The sequence below is a fragment of the Malurus melanocephalus genome, unplaced genomic scaffold (assembly GCF_030028575.1).
Source record: "Malurus melanocephalus ecotype Western Australia unplaced genomic scaffold, MMel_1.1 scaffold_365, whole genome shotgun sequence".
NCBI lineage: Eukaryota > Metazoa > Chordata > Aves > Passeriformes > Maluridae > Malurus > Malurus melanocephalus.
The window spans coordinates 583,444-601,113 of record NW_026623597.1 but is presented as its reverse complement, the minus strand read 5'-3'; the positions used below and the strand labels follow the sequence as shown (position 1 = coordinate 601,113).

At 40.7% G+C, this 17,670-nt stretch overlaps 1 protein-coding gene across 1 annotated transcript in view; it reads left to right on the top strand.

Annotated features, from left to right (window-relative positions):
* The first annotated feature begins 3,892 nt into the window (after positions 1 to 3,892).
* The window catches only part of DAP (death associated protein), a 51,729-nt gene continuing 37,951 nt past the window's right edge, over positions 3,893 to 17,670 (top strand). Inside the window, exons 1-2 of the mRNA XM_057378580.1 lie at positions 3,893 to 4,039; positions 10,440 to 10,536. Coding sequence (XP_057234563.1) covers positions 3,985 to 4,039; positions 10,440 to 10,536 — 152 coding nt within the window. The 5' untranslated portion in view covers positions 3,893 to 3,984. The remainder of the gene's footprint in view (positions 4,040 to 10,439; positions 10,537 to 17,670) is intronic.

The window sequence follows — 17,670 nt, the reverse complement described above, 5'->3', positions numbered from 1 at the left end:
GGCAAAGCAGTTAGCTGCCTTTTAAATGCTGAGTGACCCCAGGTTGCACTATTATAATTTCTCATTGACTTGAACCAAAAAATTGCTTTTCAGTGTCACTATTTTCAGAAAGAACACAAAATTTTGCTGCAGGCCCTGGGTGAAAGCACCAAAACTACAGCCATCTGTTTAGCACTGGTGAGCATTTTCAAAATTGACATAAATGGTGTCCTAATCATAGTTYAACAGACTGTTTATTTTTAACAAAGATTGCTTATTGAACATACTTTGGGCTGTAAAGCACAAAAAATGAGAATCTGGCATTACTGTCAAAAGTGCTGTGAAGACCCAACTGCCCACTGAAAATAGCTGTTACATGCATACTTTKGCATACTTTCCTAACTATTCTCTCCAGGCTGGTTTTTTTAACTTAGCCTTCAGGATCTGGAAAGGTTTTTTTTTCCTATTTTTGGTTGGCTTTTTTTTAATGCGGGAGTTGGGTTTTTGCCTGCACCTTTACCACAAAAGACGTAACTTCCRTCTGCTTGCTATTTTAGTTAAAATTAGTAGTAGCTGGAGAATTCTTTTTCTTGGTTGTGCTGGATAATGACACAGAGACTTGAGATGTCTATTACCAGCTCTTACCCATGAGCTGAGGAAGCATGCAGTGGAACCCTCCACAAAAATACTCATAATTCTAAAACATCCGCCAGACTTCAAAACACATTAAAACATGAAATATTCTAAAAAACATGATTTATTTACTCTTCCCTCAGCACGCTGTTACATTTCAGTGCCCTGTGATGCTGTCATTCACTCATTTTTCCAGTAGGGACTTGCCTTTGCTACAATCTCTGGGGAAAGTGTGTCAGCACCAGGCGTGGCTGAATTGGCAAAGGAAGTGACTCCACAGCCAACTTTTTGTAAAATCTCTGCCTGTTTTCTGATGAAGTTTCCCCGCTGTCGCTGCCATTTGTGCGTGCTGGTACAAACAACAGGCCTGCTGGAAATGACTAAGTGACTGAAAAATCCTGGCATTTTACTGCCTGTTGTTAAGAATGACTGTATTTCTTGTACATTGGCATAATTGAGCAGGACATTGTTTAGCCTGGGGGAAAGGAGGCTCAGGGCCAGACCTTAGTGCTTTGTACAGGTACCTGTGAAAGGAGGCTGTAGCCAGGAGGGTGCCAATATCTTCTCYCAGGTATCAAGTAACAGGATAGGAGGAAACCGCCTCAAGTTGTGCCAAGTGTGGTTTAGATTGATTATTAGGAAAAATGTCTTCACTGAAAGGGTTGTAAAGGATTGGAACAGATTGCCCAGGGCGAACTATGTTCACCGTTAAACCATGTCCTCAAGTGCCATAGCCACACATTTTTGAACACTTCCATGGGCAGTGCTAAGTTGATGGTTGGACTAGATGATCTTAAGGGTCATTAAGGTCATTAAGGTTTCCAACCTTAATGATTCTCTGATTATGTGATTGCTACTAATATGATAGCACCACCACTAGCTGGAAAAATGCATGTTGCCTTATATCTTCCAAAGAAATCATCATTTTGTTTCACAAAATTGAAGTCCCACTCACAAACTTTACAGCATCTCCTCATTTACATCCTCAGTTTTATAAATCTCAATTTATTTACTTAAGTATTTATTTTCATTTTGGATTTTTCTCTCCTTTTTGCTTTTCTTGCAACATTTAAAAAAAAAAATCTGATCTCTGGCATCATACTTGTATAATTATTCTGCAAGCATACAAATGTAGCATTCAAGGAAAGGAGTAATTGTGTGCACTGACAGCTATAGAGAGGTTGGTCTGAGAAGCTCCAGACAACGGAAAGTAGCAAAGATCCTTCCCTCTCCCTCCCACAAGCCTGATGCTCTGTGTGCTTGCTCCTGCCTGACCTACCTTTCTCCCTTTTCCCTGGGGTCCTCATCCTGATCTAACTCAACCAGTTCTCCTGGCTCCTTATTTCATTGTTTGAGGAAATGAATTTCTTTCCTTCTGTCATGGTATTTGCTCTGCTTTGCAATTCTCATGTTACCTCTCCACCACCCCCTAATCAACTTTTTAACCTTGTCTCCTTGTTCACTCAGGCCAAGTCCTCCTGTTACGCATTTTTTCCTGTTTTGGTCTCTCTTCCCCTCTTCCAGTCCTTGCTCCTTCTGTGCTAGAATGGCTTACCTTGAGATCCCAGCTTCCAAACCCAATGCACAGCTGCATTTTCAGCTCTTTGTCTCTAAGATGTTGAATTTTAGCTGCAAAGCCACAGCAAGCCTTCATACAAGGACATGTGCTAATGGCAACATGCAAATTCTCCTAACATTAAGAAATRTTGCTAGCTGTAGAAAGAACAGCCAAAGCCCATCTTTGATGTAACACTTCCTCCCAGTGCATCTTCATGTACTAAAGCTTTGTGATTAAACAGGAATTTATTACTGCTCCTTWGAGAAAAATCATTAACTTGCAGGTGTTTTAATGTCATAAAACACATTTTCTTTAATTTCATTTCTATAAGAGTTTGGTTTAGATTAAACCTGCAACGGCAAAAATTCCTACCAACTGCTGTGACCTGAACAAGGAAATCCAAAGCAAACAAATGTGGGAAAACCAAGAAAAAGTGAAAATGTAATATTTTAATTCAAATTTAGAGGATGGTGGACAAAAAAAAAATTAAAATTTCCATTTTAGAGGATGGTAGACAAAAAAAAAATTCCATTAAGGATAAAATTCTACCCTAAAAGAAATTATAATCTGGATAGACTTTGACAGAGACTAGAAAAGGAATTGGAGTAATTTGTGTTMGGCTCCACAGAAGGTGACAGAGCTGAAAACATAATCTGAGACTTTAAAGTGCTGCATGTGTAAAAAATTGAAATAACTCAGCAGCAAAATATAAGAACTTAGTTACAATGTTTTTACAACATTTGCTCATTCAGGCTGCTGAGGATAGCATAACGTGATTATATTTTGGCTTGTCGCAAAAAAAATCCCAAAACATGCATTTACACATTGCACATATTTTGGCAATTGCAACATAGTTGAAACAATGAGTGATAGCAAATAAATAAAATATTTCAATATAATTTTTATATCTATATAAAATGATTTAATATTTATTTGATATATATTATGAATTTATATCTAAATATCTTTATAATAAATACTGTTTTAAAATAATTTTAGTTTTAAAACCTTCATTTCCCTATGAAAAATGTATGATGAAATATTTCTATACCACTTTGGGGGAGGGTCTACTTCCAAACTCATCTTCTGGGGTACTTGCTTTCTTATTTCAAACTATAAGAAAAGCAGAATGGCTCGCATGGTTTACACTTTGCTGCTAATATAATTCATTCCGCTATTACGCTCCGTGCCTTTCTACATGTGACTTGGAAAACATAACTCAAGTGTTAGAAAATTTTCTTAAAACGATGTGAATCAGCACTGTCATTTCAAACAGGAAGGAAATGAGATCTGAAGGTAAGGCAAGCTGGGCACTCATTGCTCCGAGTTATCAATGCTGTCTCCAGCACAAACCCAAAACACGGCCCATACCATCTATTGTGAAGAAAATTAATTCTGCCGCAGCCAAAACCAGCATAGCTCTCTTAATGCCACTTCACACATAGGCGGTTTGGCAGAACACAACAAARCGCAAGGCGCGAACTGCCAATTAGCCACCAATTACCACAAGTATTATTGCAAGCGCACACGCCGATGAGTCAAAATCACGGCGTTAACTTCCCGCGCCGTTTTCCCTCGGCAGACAGACAGACACACAAACCGGGCGGATGCGGCTGGCAGCGCTGCCCACACGCCCGGAGGCTCAGCAGAGCCCGCCTGTTGCGGGCGCCACGTCCCCGCCCGGCCGGGGCAGGGCCCGAGCCCGGCCAGCACCGCCCCCCCGGCGGCCACGTTGACAGGGCGGGAGCGGGGCCGTGTTCGCCGTGCCGTGTCCGTGTGCCCGGTGCGGGAACGGGGCCGCTGCCACAGTAAAAATGTCTTCGCCTCCCAAAGAAAAAGCAGAGACGCGGGCCGGACACCCTCCTGCTGGTACGGCCGCCGGTTCCCGTCTCTCCGCTCTTTCTCTTGCCACGCCGGGGGACGGGACGGGGGGGCCGGGGCGGCCGCGGGCCGGCGGGGCCGGGAGCCGTACCCCCGACAAATGCCGGTCCTGTGCGCGCCGGGGCTGAGGAGGGCCAGGGCGGCCTCGGGCGGGTCCCGCCGCTGCTGGGGATGCGAGCCCGGAGGGTGTGAGCCCCGGTGGGTTCGAGCCCCCCCGGGATGGGTTCCTCGCTCCCCACTGCTCGGGCGCGATGCGGCGCTCTGGCCGCGGGAGGAGCGCTGGGATCCCCTCCCGAGCCCTGGGCGCCCTGACGCTCCCTGCCCCCCGGCTGCCTTCCCCGGTGACGGGAGACGCTCCCTGCCCTGCCTCTCCCCGAGGAGCTCTCTGGCTGTCGCCAAGCCCTCGGCGGGTGTGTACCGCTTGGCATCTGCGGGCTCCAAGCCGGCAGGCAGACAGCGTTCCCTTCACCCGCATCCCACCCTCCAAAGGCGGCGGAGGCCTCCGCAACCCCCCCCTGGGGCTGGTGTGGGACGGGGAGCGGAGCGGTCTCRGCCCCACGCAGCCTGCGGGGCTCTTGCAGCAGTGTACGCTGARTGAACAGACACACTGCAAAACAGGAGTGCTCTCTGCATCCATTTTGCCTGTCACGGTGTGAGTGCCAGAGCAGCCTGCACGCTCCTGCCTGCAATTCTRGAGCCGGGCAGGGTAGGAAACAGGTAAAGCTGCTTGAGAAGTGCCCAGCAAAGGAGCTCCATCGCCTTCCATCCTGCTGCTGTGAGCGAGTGGGCGGTCAGGGTGGGAGCTGTGTGTCACCTTCAGCGGGTCACTCATCTGCCACTGTCCAGATGGCCGCTCATCTCTGTACAGTTACTTGCGGTATTGAAGCTGTGTTCCTTCACCTACTCTTAGTTTTGCTTCTTAGAATTTTCTTACAAAAGGGAACTGTTGTTCCTTCACAAACAGCTTTTCATATGTCATCTAACGTTTCTCTGTGGAGTAGTTGGTGAGTTTTTTTTTTAGGCATTTTAGTAAAAAGTACTGAAATTCTAAATTCTCAAGGTTGCTAGTTTATCTTCAGGTAAATTGATGAGATTTAAAGCTGAATTTGTAAACAGCTGTTGAACCCTATTCTGTGCCCTTTGTAATGAGGACCTGAAATTCCTCTCAACAGARGTGAGAAGTAATGGCTTTGCTTTACATGGCAGACACAGTCCAGCAGTAAAGGTCAGTCTCTTGGCTGAGCAGTCATTCCAGTCCTGCAGCCTCCCTTGTCATGACATTAGCTCTTGCCTGGCTTCCTGTTGAGCTGCGTCAGGGAACCAAACCAAAGCATCATTTTCCAATGCTGACAAGCTCTTTTAGCCCTAGCTCCCTGAGCTGGCTTGTCTTCAGGTACACGTCAGCTTCAGAGTGGAGGGATCATTAAGATCTTACAGCGGTTTAGCTGTGTCTTCCAGCTACACCATTGATGAAGTGAAGATGCTTTGTTAACTGTACTTTCTGATGTTGTTCCGTGTTTGAGATTTTTGCTTCAAAACCTCTCTCTTGAAACTGGTGGAAATTTTTTAAAGACCTGAAGAGAGCCTCTCTAGGTCACATGAGAAACTAGCAACACACAATGTGAAAGCATAACTGGAGTAGAGTACAGGTTTCCTTCACCGTCAAAATATTTCATTTTGGATTTTTTCTTTGTAAAACATGGGCCCAACATACGAACTGAAGGATGCCTTCAACTATGTGCCATTTAAGATCATTTGTATCCCTGTTTTGTTGGGTTTCTTTTATTATTTTTTGTGAGGACGCACAAAAATAATGAGTTTTGGAAGGAAGATGATCACTGAGTCTGTCTTTGAAGTGAGAAAAAAGCTAATGTTTTACCATATCTTCAGGGCGCCTCAGGAAGAAGATTTTTCTGACCTGTCTGGCCCTGTGGTCTTCTAATACTTGGAAAATCCGCAAGAAATGTTTTGACTAGCAAGTGTATATATTTACTCTAGTGGCTGAAGCTAGGTTTTAATCCTTCTATCTCAAGCTGATTTGGAACCCTGAATATTAGAATAATGCAGTAAATCAGTCTGCAAATAAGTTTTAATAAAATGAAAGTAAGAAATTCTTCTAAAAATTAATAGAAGTGGAATTTTGTTCATAAATAAGGCAAATTTCTATCAAAGAAAATATGTCAACAGGTGATCTCTTTTGATAGATGGCTTGAAAACTCAGGTTTTGCTGCATACAGTTTTTTTTAAGAGCACTACCTGTAAGCCCAGATATGCCTTACCGTATTGAATATGTTGGACATGTAAAGGGAAGGATGTGAGTCATCAAATTGAAAACAAAATTGACAAATCTGTTGTTTTTCATGTGCACTGCTGGCCCTTGCTTACTGACTGCACTGCGTTTCTCTCTGCATTGATCTTTGACATAGCAGGGAAAGAAAAGGCACTTGGAAAGAGAAAGGATAATGAAATGGAAAGAAACCTCAGGACCTCAGTGCAGGAAGCGACTTTGACCTCCCCTCTGAAATTTAAGAGGGCTCTCACTTAATCTTTATTAMATATCCGTCTGTTAGTGAGATCAAGTGTGCCCATAATACATTGCTGAGTAGGWTTGTACAGTCCCTCTGAAGAGATCTGTGTAATTATGCTTTAGCTGTCCATCTAGTACTTACTGTGGAGGGATAAAGGAAGGTGATTGTRTTTATAGTGTATTTACAAAGTTGTATGATAGATTAGTGAAAATAGTTACATGATTTTTCCTGCATTAAAAAAATAGCTSTGAGCCAAGAATTCTGTGAAATGAAGGCATATAATAACTCTTACTTCTGTACTTACTTCGTTGAACACTAATGTATGCTCCCTTAGTCTTGGGGCATATTTTGTATTTCCCTTTTCACAAATCTCATCGTTGTAATGRAATCTGTTACTACACAGTGCATAAGAAATAAATTTTTGTGTTAGTATTGAATACCGTACTCAAGACTAAAGAAAGCTGCTAAGACTCTCATTGTACTCTGTATTTCTAAAAGTTTCTGTCTAATTGCCATGAGCAGTGGGTGATTTGGGTAGAGCTGGAAGGTTTCCCTGGGAAGGACTGTCTCAGGTGTGCTCCCTGAGTGAACTGGGACCAAGGGTGCCCATGACCTGTGATGCTTTTCTAGGCGCTTGGTACTCACTCCAACTCAGTGGATTTATTTCAGAATTCAGTCTCAGAAACAGAGAGGAGATCAGCAGTGGGGGCAGGGAGGAAAAAGTAGAATGCTTCCCCACTCCAGATCAGCTTGAGTGGTAATTGATTAACACAGTTGCTTAATACATTTTCAGGAGTAGTATTACCCTTATGGGGAGCACAGGCTGGCATTCACAGGACTGACAAGGTAGTCCTGTCTGCCTCTTGAGGGGAGAAAACATACAGATGATAATTAAAATCCCAAACTTGTGTTCAGCAGTGAGGCTAATAGACTTGTTGCTCTTCTCAGTGTGGTGGCAAATGAACCCATATTTTTTTCATGCTTTAGTAAAGGTTTATGGCCGCTTGGCCATAACCGCTCCAGGGAGCCATTCCCTGTCTTCTCCTGCCTTAGCACTTGAGCTCTTCTCCTGCTCTTCATCACAGGAGCTGCTTTCTCCCTAATCCCAGTACAGTGTCATTGATGCTGTCCACTTTTGGACACTGCTTTCTGATGGTGTTCTGGAAYGTGGTTTATCAGTTATGTAAATCCTTTGTTTGCAGGATAAGGAAATCTCAGCTCTTTTAAGGATAACTTCTAAGTGACAAAATCACCATGGTAAGCATCTGTCAAATTATGTAGTAAATGCTAGGCAAGTAGGAAATAAATGAMTCCTCCTAACTCCCAAGAAAATCTCACAAATGTTGTGTGGGTTTTTCATTAGCTTAGTGGATGTAATAATTTCTTCTSTTTTCACACCCTGAGGTAGTGTAGCTTAGTTGATAACTTTTGAAAAAGGAAGGTGAATTATGTTGCAAGGGTATCTRTCATCTTAAGTTAAATCTCTTGAAACTGGATTGGGTATGAGCATGCTCTGTCAAGGGTGGCAGAGAGGTACATCAGTTGTGTATAYAGAGTGCTATCTAATTATTTCACTTTTGGTCTCACAAATACACATGATTATTGCAGCTGTTTGCTGGATTCTTATGCACAATAGCCTTGGGTTGCTGAATATGATTTAATTATGCACCTAAGTACTTTAGGCTGTCTATAATATGCCTGCTGATATTAGTTCAAAAAATCAGATTAAAAATTCTAAGTTGCTGCATTAGTCACTATTATTCCTTTTAGTTGTCTGGTTATTTGCTTTTTAATCCTTGTTAATTCTGCATAGAGATAAATCTGAATGTGTTAGCTGCATATCTTTTGCAGTGACAGATAAAGAGAAAAGAAGTGGCTGGTGGCCTGATGATATACAATATGAGAGGAGAGACACTTTAGGATTATATTAGCATTAAATCTGCAGGTATTGTTTTCTCTAGTTTTCTGTTAGATGTTGAAGGACATGGAAGTGTGTGTATTGTTCCGAACTGCGGAACCCAGGCAGATGTTGCTGTGGAGACAGTATCTTCCACAAAGTCATTTGAAATAAATAAGTAAAAAGATCTGATTGTGCAATGATGTTAATTTTAGAGATTAATTAAAATAATTTAATAATTTATAAATTAATGTAAATAAAGCATAGCAGTGCTTTGATTAACTGAGATGTTAAAACAGGACTGCACTTGACCGAACTCTTCGTGTTTGCTTTTGCAAATAAACTTAAATTTCTAAAGAGCCTGAATCCAGAAAAAATGAATTGGAATTTTAATTTTTCCTTCACTTGAGGCAACAGAGAAATGTCGTTTTTCAATCTGTCTTTCTTTCCTTGTCCCATGTGAAACATTTCTCACTGATTAAAGTGTGAGTTTTATACTGGAGAGAGAACACAAAATGGTTAGTGATTTGGCTTTGGGGTTTTCTTAGTGTGTGATAAGAGGACACAGTTTTGATAGGTTTTAAAAGATATTTCTTYGAGTTTGTCTGTTGATTGCCTGTCTTTAGTAATGATCTCTATCAAATTAGAATTTACCTTTCAAATACCACTCAAAGCTTAWAATCTGTTTATAAAAGACAGGGCCAAAGAGCTGCCACTTTCTCCTGGCGCAGTTCACTTTCTCTTCCTTGCTTTCCTTCACCCAGGCTGTAAAATTTAAAAATAGCAGTGTCCTTTCCATTGGTGTCCTGGTTAAGAATTGGGAATTAGACCTGTATCTAGGTTTCTGGGATTAGGACTGAACTGCTGTGAGGTGCCCTGCTCCCTCTGTGGCAGGACACMGGAGGGCTGGCAGATTTACAACCTCCCCTGTACGTGCCAGCGAGCGCTTCAGCTTCTCCCAGGTGCTGCTCTGGCATCCTGCTCGACATCTCTGCTGAGGCTCACCACAGACTTACTGTGTCAAGGCACTGAAACACAAACCAGCTTGTCTGTAAGTGGTTTTATTGACTTCTGACCACTGTAGTGGTTTTTCTGATGTAGTTGCTGATGGCAGTGTAACCCATCCAATTAAGCTAACGAGATGCATCGTCTTATCCTGCGTGGTCCTGTAAGCGTGTGTAGCAATTGTTGAAGAAAAAGAAAAGTACAGTATTGAACCAGGAAGCAGATCAAGAGCAGCCTGCCTGTTGCTCWGCTTAGTAGCTGCAGTGCTAAGTCTGGCTTGGTTCCTGTTTTATATTGCACTTTGGAGTGGATAAGTGATGTACATAAGTGGATTTGCTTCCACTTCTTGTTTTGTGTTTCAAAGGCCTGCTTTTATGTTTGCATCACTTCTAAAATGATGCAAGGATTTCAAGTGTTGTAAATGCTCATGTTTTGCAAAACAAAAAACTCTGTTCTAAATACAAGTTAACCGTCGTCCTAAATGTTGCTTTTTATTACACTGTGAAGTACTTCTTTGTATAAATACTGTTATTATAGATGTAGTTTTTAACTACAGGGGATGACAGGTTAGTTTCTTTGGTTTGTGGCCTTTTGKGTAGTATTACTCGAGTCAACCTCATTTTATTCTGACTGCTGCAAGTTAGWATGGGGTGGAGGGGGAATTAAAACAGATTTGAGTTTTCTAAAATGTCATTGGAAGTAGGTGATAAAATGAGCTGCAGCTTTCAAGATAAGCAAAGATGGCATCATTCAAAAGAGAATAGCAGATGTGGTYCTGAAGTAGTTGTTCCACAGGTCTGTCACTTTTTAGCACTTTGGGCTTCTTTTTCAGACTGTGATTACTTTTAAACTACTATGCAAAGTATCAGGAGGAAAGTGGGGKGGGTCTTCCTTGAAACATTCTTCACTTAGGCTGATTTGACTGAGATTTGTTGTTCTCTATTTCTTTTCATTCCAGTGAAAGCTGGTGGGATGCGGATTGTGCAGAAACACCCACACAATTCTGATGCCAAAGAAGAAAAAGATAAGGATGACCAAGACTGGGAAACCAGCAGGTGAGCACTTCGATTTGGTGYAGTAAATTTCCATGCCCTTGAACCTTATCACCAGTTTGTTTTCCTTGTAACTAGGAGACCAAAGGTACAATTTTTCTTGTATCATAAAGCAGTAGCAAGTTAGATGCTCCTTCAAGAGAATTGGGGAATTTGGGAATTTTCATATTGCTGACCTTCCTTTAAATTATCTTGCCAGGTAACAGAAGGCTGGAGGAAAACAAGTACTATTAAATTCAGATTGTGCAGAAGCATAGAGGCTAGGCATATTTGAACACAGGTTGGCATTATGAGGTGGTCTTGCTGTGTGCTGAGTAATTCCTTTTACCCTTTGGTCCCTACTCCTGTGTCTGTGAGGTGTTTGACCATATGGCGCTTTTGAAAAGACAAGTAAAAATAGATGGTGCTACTATTATCTGCTTTTATTTTAGATGGGAATCTCTCAGTTGTGGTGGTGGAGGATACTAAGACTGCAGTTACTTAGTAGTTTTAACTAGGTTTATTGSATTACTGCTGCTTAGAAATGAAAGCAGGGAGGTTCAGTGGACTGTCACTGTTTTTCTGTTCATACAAAAGCCACCTGGTTTTGTGCTGCTTTCCTCAGCTAGCTATTTTTCTTTCTAGCCAAGACTGTATTTACCTGAAATGTTTACCTGCTAACTTAGGTCATGAGTTTGTCCTTGCTATTTGCTCGTTAAAAAAACAAACCAGAGTGCTGTTCTTGTGCTTTGGTAAGTAGACTGACTTAGRTTATATTTATTTTACATGTAAAACAATGGTAATCAATAAGCATTGTGAAAACATCTAGAAATAAACCTGAATGTATTTATTTACTTGAATAGGAAACAGCTTTATGAGAAGGGAAAAGTAATTTTCATTAATATATTTAMATACAAGGCAGGAGAATGAACATTTATGTAATTTCTTCATCAGCAAAGTTGGTCATCTTGTWATTCTGCATCCTTTTATTTGAGGTGTGTTGACCTTGGCTGGACAGCAGGTGTCCACAAAGCTGCTCTGTTATTCCCCTACCCAGCAGGATGAGGAGGGAGAAAGTAAGATGGAAAAAACCACATGTCAAGATAAAGACAGTTTAATAAAGCAAAAGCAAAGGCCATGCATGGAAKCAGAGGAAAATAAAATATGTATTGACTACATCCCATCAGCAGATGATCTCCATCACTTCCTGGGAAGCAGGGCTGCTGTACGTGTGGTTATTGGTCTGGAATCGTAGCCAGGAATTGTCCCTGCCTCCTCCTCCTTTCTCCTAGCTTGTATTGCTGAGCAGATGGTATGGAATATCCCCTTGGTCGATTGGGGTCAGCTGTCCTGGCTGTGTCCCCTTCCAAGATCTCCTATGCACTGCCTGCAGGTGAGAGGATAATGTTGGAGAAGCTGCTTATGTTGGAAGTGCTGCTCAGCAGTAGCCAAGGCTGGTGTGTTACAAGCACCTTTCTAGCTTCCAGTGCAAAGCACTGCACTGTGAGGGCTGCTACGGGGAGAATTTATCACCTCAGCGAGACCCAGCACAGCACTGTATACCTGCTTTTTCTTGTCTTTCTTTGGCATGCCATCCTCRTGGAAAGGAGCCTCCTTAGGGTCCAAATGACAAGACTTCTTGTGCCCGTTCACAGACTAAGCCTCTGTCACAACATAGCACTAGCTTTATTCCTTTCTTCAAACAAAATTATGTTTTCCGTCTTTCAATCAAATAGCTCAGGGAGAAGTTAAAATTTAACCTTGATATTTGTGGCTGTATCTGCTGTAACAGGTGCTGTGGCACAGTACCAGCACATCTGTAGGGCTCAGTGGATGCTGAGGACTTCATGTTCATACTCTGTGTGTTTTGGAGATTAATTAGTTTGGTCATCTGGACTGAAGGACCAGTCCTAGCTGGCATGTGTTAGGTGTCTCCTTGAGCCATGTGTGCCAGTTTAGCATCATCTGCTGGGAGTCCAAGTGAGGTGCCCTGAGACCAAGCCACAGTGTGAAACAAAGCCTAGGCAACTAGGCTAGATTGGGAGTCTTGATCTGTAGATGCTAGCAAAACCAAACTGTATATTGAAACTGTGAGCAAAGTTTATGCTTTTAAGACAGGAGAAAGTTTAATGACTCAGAGAGATACCTTGTTAACAGTGAATAGTTGGCTGTTGAACSTCAAAATCCATTCCTTCGTCTACCTGATCAGCTGATTGTCAAAACACRCACTTTGAGTGTGCCCTTTGCTTTGGTTTTAATGTAGAGGATACATAGTTGGTTTGTATTAGGCACTTTTACATACAGTTACTCTGAGACTGTGTATAAACACTGAAAACATTGAGCTGAACTATTTTATTTCTTTGATCTAATCCTCTTGACAAAGAAAGCAGCAGGAGGGACATAGGAAGCATAGATAGGTGGGAATTAATATGAATTCTATTATGAAACCTAAGTTTGTTTACAGCACAAGAGTTGTTTTCCTGGTGGAACTGAGACCCTTTTGTGCATGTAAGCCTGTTGCAGGCTGCTGTGGGAATACTTGCACGGTTTTGGTGACAGTACAAGCTATTGATGTGARCAAGAAGGTATTTAGCCATAGACGGAGTAAGCTAGTCAAAATCAAATTAGATTTGCAGCATGTCAGCTGCTTTTGTGCCAGAAGGTGTAGACCCCCAGAGTTTGTGTCTGCTCCCAATAATTCATGGTGCTTTTTGAAAACCCTTGGATTTCTGATGTGTGTGAGGGGTGGTTTATAAGGAGATGGGTATGGATTTGTTGGGAGGGGAGAAGTGAACATTCTGTTCTGCTTTCTCCTGCACCAATATAATATGTACCTCTGGGGCTTTGTTAGCTAGTATTTTATGTCCCTTGATTAAACAGATGTGGAAACATCTGTGTCTTTAACTTTCTACTTGTCATGGTTTTAGTGTTTGCCATTTTAAGGTGGTATTGTTGATATGATGCAATCTCTSCTCCCCATTGCATTTGAAATCAAAAGAAGCAAACAGCCCTTCAGGAAATGTCTGTCAGCTGATACAGGCAGCTKATAAGAGTAATTTGTGTGTGAAGAGGGAGGCTAGGATGACTGAGTCATTATTTTAATCTCATTGTAAACTTAGTTGAAGACAGATTAGTGGAACTGGCAGTAAATGGAAGCAGAAGAATTCAATTTCTCCTAGAGTTCTCTCTCTGAGAGCACATGGCCTCCTATGATGACACAAATCTGAGCAGTTGCTCAGCAAGAAAGTTTTCAGCTTTGGTTCATRTGACTAGTTGTGGCTTTGGAGACAGCTGGCATTGTTTTTGCAGCACRCTTGCAGGAAAAGACTTGGATCAATATTTCTAGTCTTAATGTAAACAAATCTGACACAGGTAAACACCCTGATACAGCTAACTGTGCTGTGATAAAGGTGACTTTAACATTCACCAGGTTTGTCTTCTTTGATACATCTTTTTCTCGGTTGTTTAGCAACTTGCAATCTAGTTACTGTAAGTTACTCAGCAAAGTATTTTACACAATTCTGTTTCCTAAAATAAAATTGTTATGACAACCTCCCATTTCATGAAATCACAGAGAGATTTGTCAGGATGGTGATTCACGATCCCTTAAAACTGTATGTGGTAAGACTTTTRCACAAATTTAAACTTCTCCTGTAGGGCACGTCTCAGCCTTGAGTTGTAGCAGAAATAATTTTATGTGTCTGATATAAATATAGTTTTACTTAAAGGGGAATGTCTGGATGATTATATGGTAGGGAAGACTCAGTGAAAGAAGGTACAAGTTGCAGAGTTTGGTTTAGGTGAACTAAAGATATGTGTGGCACCCAAAGCCAGTGTCACCCTTGTGGGTCAAGGTGTCACTGTTAAACTAGATTGTGAGTTTGGATTGTCGGCCCACATTTTCTTCAAGATGAGTGATTTTTATCAAYCTGGCTAGAGCTAGGATGCTAGCTGRATGAATTTCTTTACTGATGAATYACTGATTTTTCTTAGGTTTTTGTAATTTSTTCACTTGTGTTGGTTTGGGTTATTTCATATGGTTGCAGTTTTTATTGATTGACAGTCGTACTGATTGCTGCCGTAAGGCTTTTATTGTGATGCTAGAGGAGGGTAAAACATAAATAGAAGTATGGTTATAAATCAAAACCATCATTTTCCAGGACTGTATGTTGTCATAGAAATTATTTGGAAAAAATAGGCTATTCATAGTTCCTGGGCTTTATTAAAAGCCTATTAATGCCTGTTTAACTGAGATTTGCAGTATCATGTGCATTCCTGTGCCAGCAGCTGACTCTAGGCATAATAAAYACTCCTGAAAGACAGATAATTTGAATTGAGAGCTGCTTGTTCAGTTTTGCACAAGAGATTCATTAATTGTCACTCTGGGATCTCAAGAAGAAGAAACTATAATTATCTAACAGGATCTGGATTTCAAAAAAATACTTAAAGCAAATATCTGGCTTTTTTTTTTTTTTAACCAACAGGGTAAACTGCAAAGGCTGTTATGTCTTAAAGRCTCTTTCTTTCTCTTTTTATTATATTTTGGAAACAAGGTGGATAATAACCATGATTTAATTACTCAAGATAAATGCACTATAGTAGTTTCTCTCCATATATGTAAATTGTGTTTTGTATCTTAAACCTACCTGGAGATTGTGAACACAGCCTTATGCCTGACTTTCAGGATGAGGATATTTGCCTTAGTAATATCCATCAGGTGAAAGGAAAAAAAACCAAGAGGGTTATTTAGAATGTGGTAACTCAAAAGCAAAATCATGCTAATGAAGCATATGGGTGTTTGTATGTCAAAGAGTACTCTCAGTACTTAGTTACGTGGTGAGAGGAGTTGTCAAAGGCTCCCGCTGCCCTTCAGTGTTACTTGTTAAGTCTAARTACACAAGTTAAGCTGAACCTGTTTTTCTTTTCTTTTAGAAGTGCAGTGAAAATCTCAGAAGCTTGGCTGCGAGTATATACTTTCATTCAAGAGTAAATTTGTTTTTCCTTTCCCTCACTTTGCTCTGCTGCAACTGACAAGAAATAAATCACAGGCATTATTTCCATTTTTTTATTTTCACTGATGATTCTGTTGCCATTGAAATATTCTTCATTTTTGCCTTGTAATGACCCATGTTGACCAAACTTCTGGCAGAATTTAGAAAATATAAGTAGGTTATTTAATTAAGCCATTAGAGAAGGTTTGTGTGTCTGTTTACATCCTGATTATGGAAGTGTTTGAAACAATTTCTMTTCCTTGTGTTTTATTGTTCTGGTTGTTTTAGCTGGGGTAGAAAGTGTAGAGTCAAATTTCTGATATTTAGCTTGGGGGCAATTGCTCTGCAGCACAGCCGAGACCTGCGAAATGGTGAGCAGTGCTCAGCTCACTTGCATGCACATCCTTTAGGAGACAGTTTCCATCAGGTATGAAGATGTTCCAGTCCAGGTGATTTTGATGTTGTCTGTTGTAGAGTGAACAGGTGTTTGACAGAGGGAAATCCTGAGAGTTCTATGTTTAAAAAGAAAATTAAAATAAACAAAAAGGAAAAAAGCCCAAACAAAAACCCAGCAACAACACAAAAAACAAACAAACAAAAAAAAACCAAACCAAAACTTGGTAGCTTGTTTAACGTGGAAACCAAACCCGTATAAATGTGAACAGGCAGCATTGTACTTCTGTAAATACTTGGAGTAAACAAACCGTTTGTGGTTCTCCCATGTAGTTCACTTACATAAAGCTGAAAAAGACCTTTTTTACCTATGTTCATGCATCTGTAAAACCAAAATACTGGGAMAAAAAGTAAGCAGGTATTGACTCAGTGTGATGAATATTTTACGTTAAAAGAAAGAGATCAGGAYAGATAGACTGCTACATCTTCTGCTTAAGTTTCTGGAGAGGAAGTGTGCAACTTTGGTGGGTAGAGGACTGACTGAGTCCTCTTTTGCTTCAAAGGTCTCTTGGGTTATTGTGTCAGTGGAGACAACCCTGAAGAAGTGAACTGGTACTCTGTAAAAGCATCTGTCATCCTCTTCTTTGGCAGAATTCAAAATTCCTCCACCATGCTTCTAACCACCATTTTTTCCCTTCTTTTTGTGGCCTGATCGTGTTACCTCTGTGATTTGATAGGGTTTCACAAAARAGGTTATGTTCACAGATTATATTGTCATTTTACACTTGACTATGTAAAAAATTAAATTTTATTACATGTATGGATAGAATGGATATGACTCAAAGGGGTTTTTTTCTTATCTTTAGCCTTTGAGCTCTTGTTGCGTATGGAGCTTTGGAGGCAATTGGCCTTCAAAATGAAATGTCTGGGGAAATGCAGTGGAAAAGCAACCTGTCTGAATACCCTGCTAGTGCTTTGTGGGAAACATGCAAATTGCACCAAACATTGGACATTATTCCATGGCCATACCAGAGTTTTGTGTGACTAACTTTTTCTTTACTTGGCAAAATACTCCAAAGATTAAAAGAAAGGCCTGCTGGAAAAAGGCTATCAAAGAATTGCAACTGTAATTTTGTAATATTATTAAGCATAATATTGAACATAGCACAGTAAGGGAAATAGCTTCCTACCTTCTCCAAAACATCTTTATTTCCAAAAAAGATTCTGTGCTTAGTGCTTGCTTTTTTTTTTATACCTTCCCCCTTCTTAACTTCATTAATTTGGACTTAAATTCACTTTACAGTTAAGGGAATAGCTTCCTAATAGTAGCTCTCCTTTACATAAATGGCATTGCCTTTAATATATTTTTTTACTTTAATAATCTTTGTGTCTCAACCTTTTGCACAGTTTTTGTGATTAGCAGATGCTCAAGTCTGCTAAAGTTTATACATACATATTTTGATTAGTTATAAAACCTGAAAACGGTAGCAGCTGTGTTCATGTGATTTTTCAGGACAGTACCTTCTGCAGATGAGAGGTTACTTGGAGAAGTAGCAAAGTAATTGCTATGACCTCTGCTGAACTCTATCAAATGCCTATGCAGTAACAGACTTAAGKGTTTGTACAGAAAATAGAATGTGTAATACTGATTTTTAAATGCAGAACTACTGTAAAGCAATCAAATAGGCTGTGAATATCTCCATTTAAGAACTGAAAATATCTTGGAGTGTAGAGAATGGAGAAAAAGCTAGGCAAGATTATGAATGAAGCATTC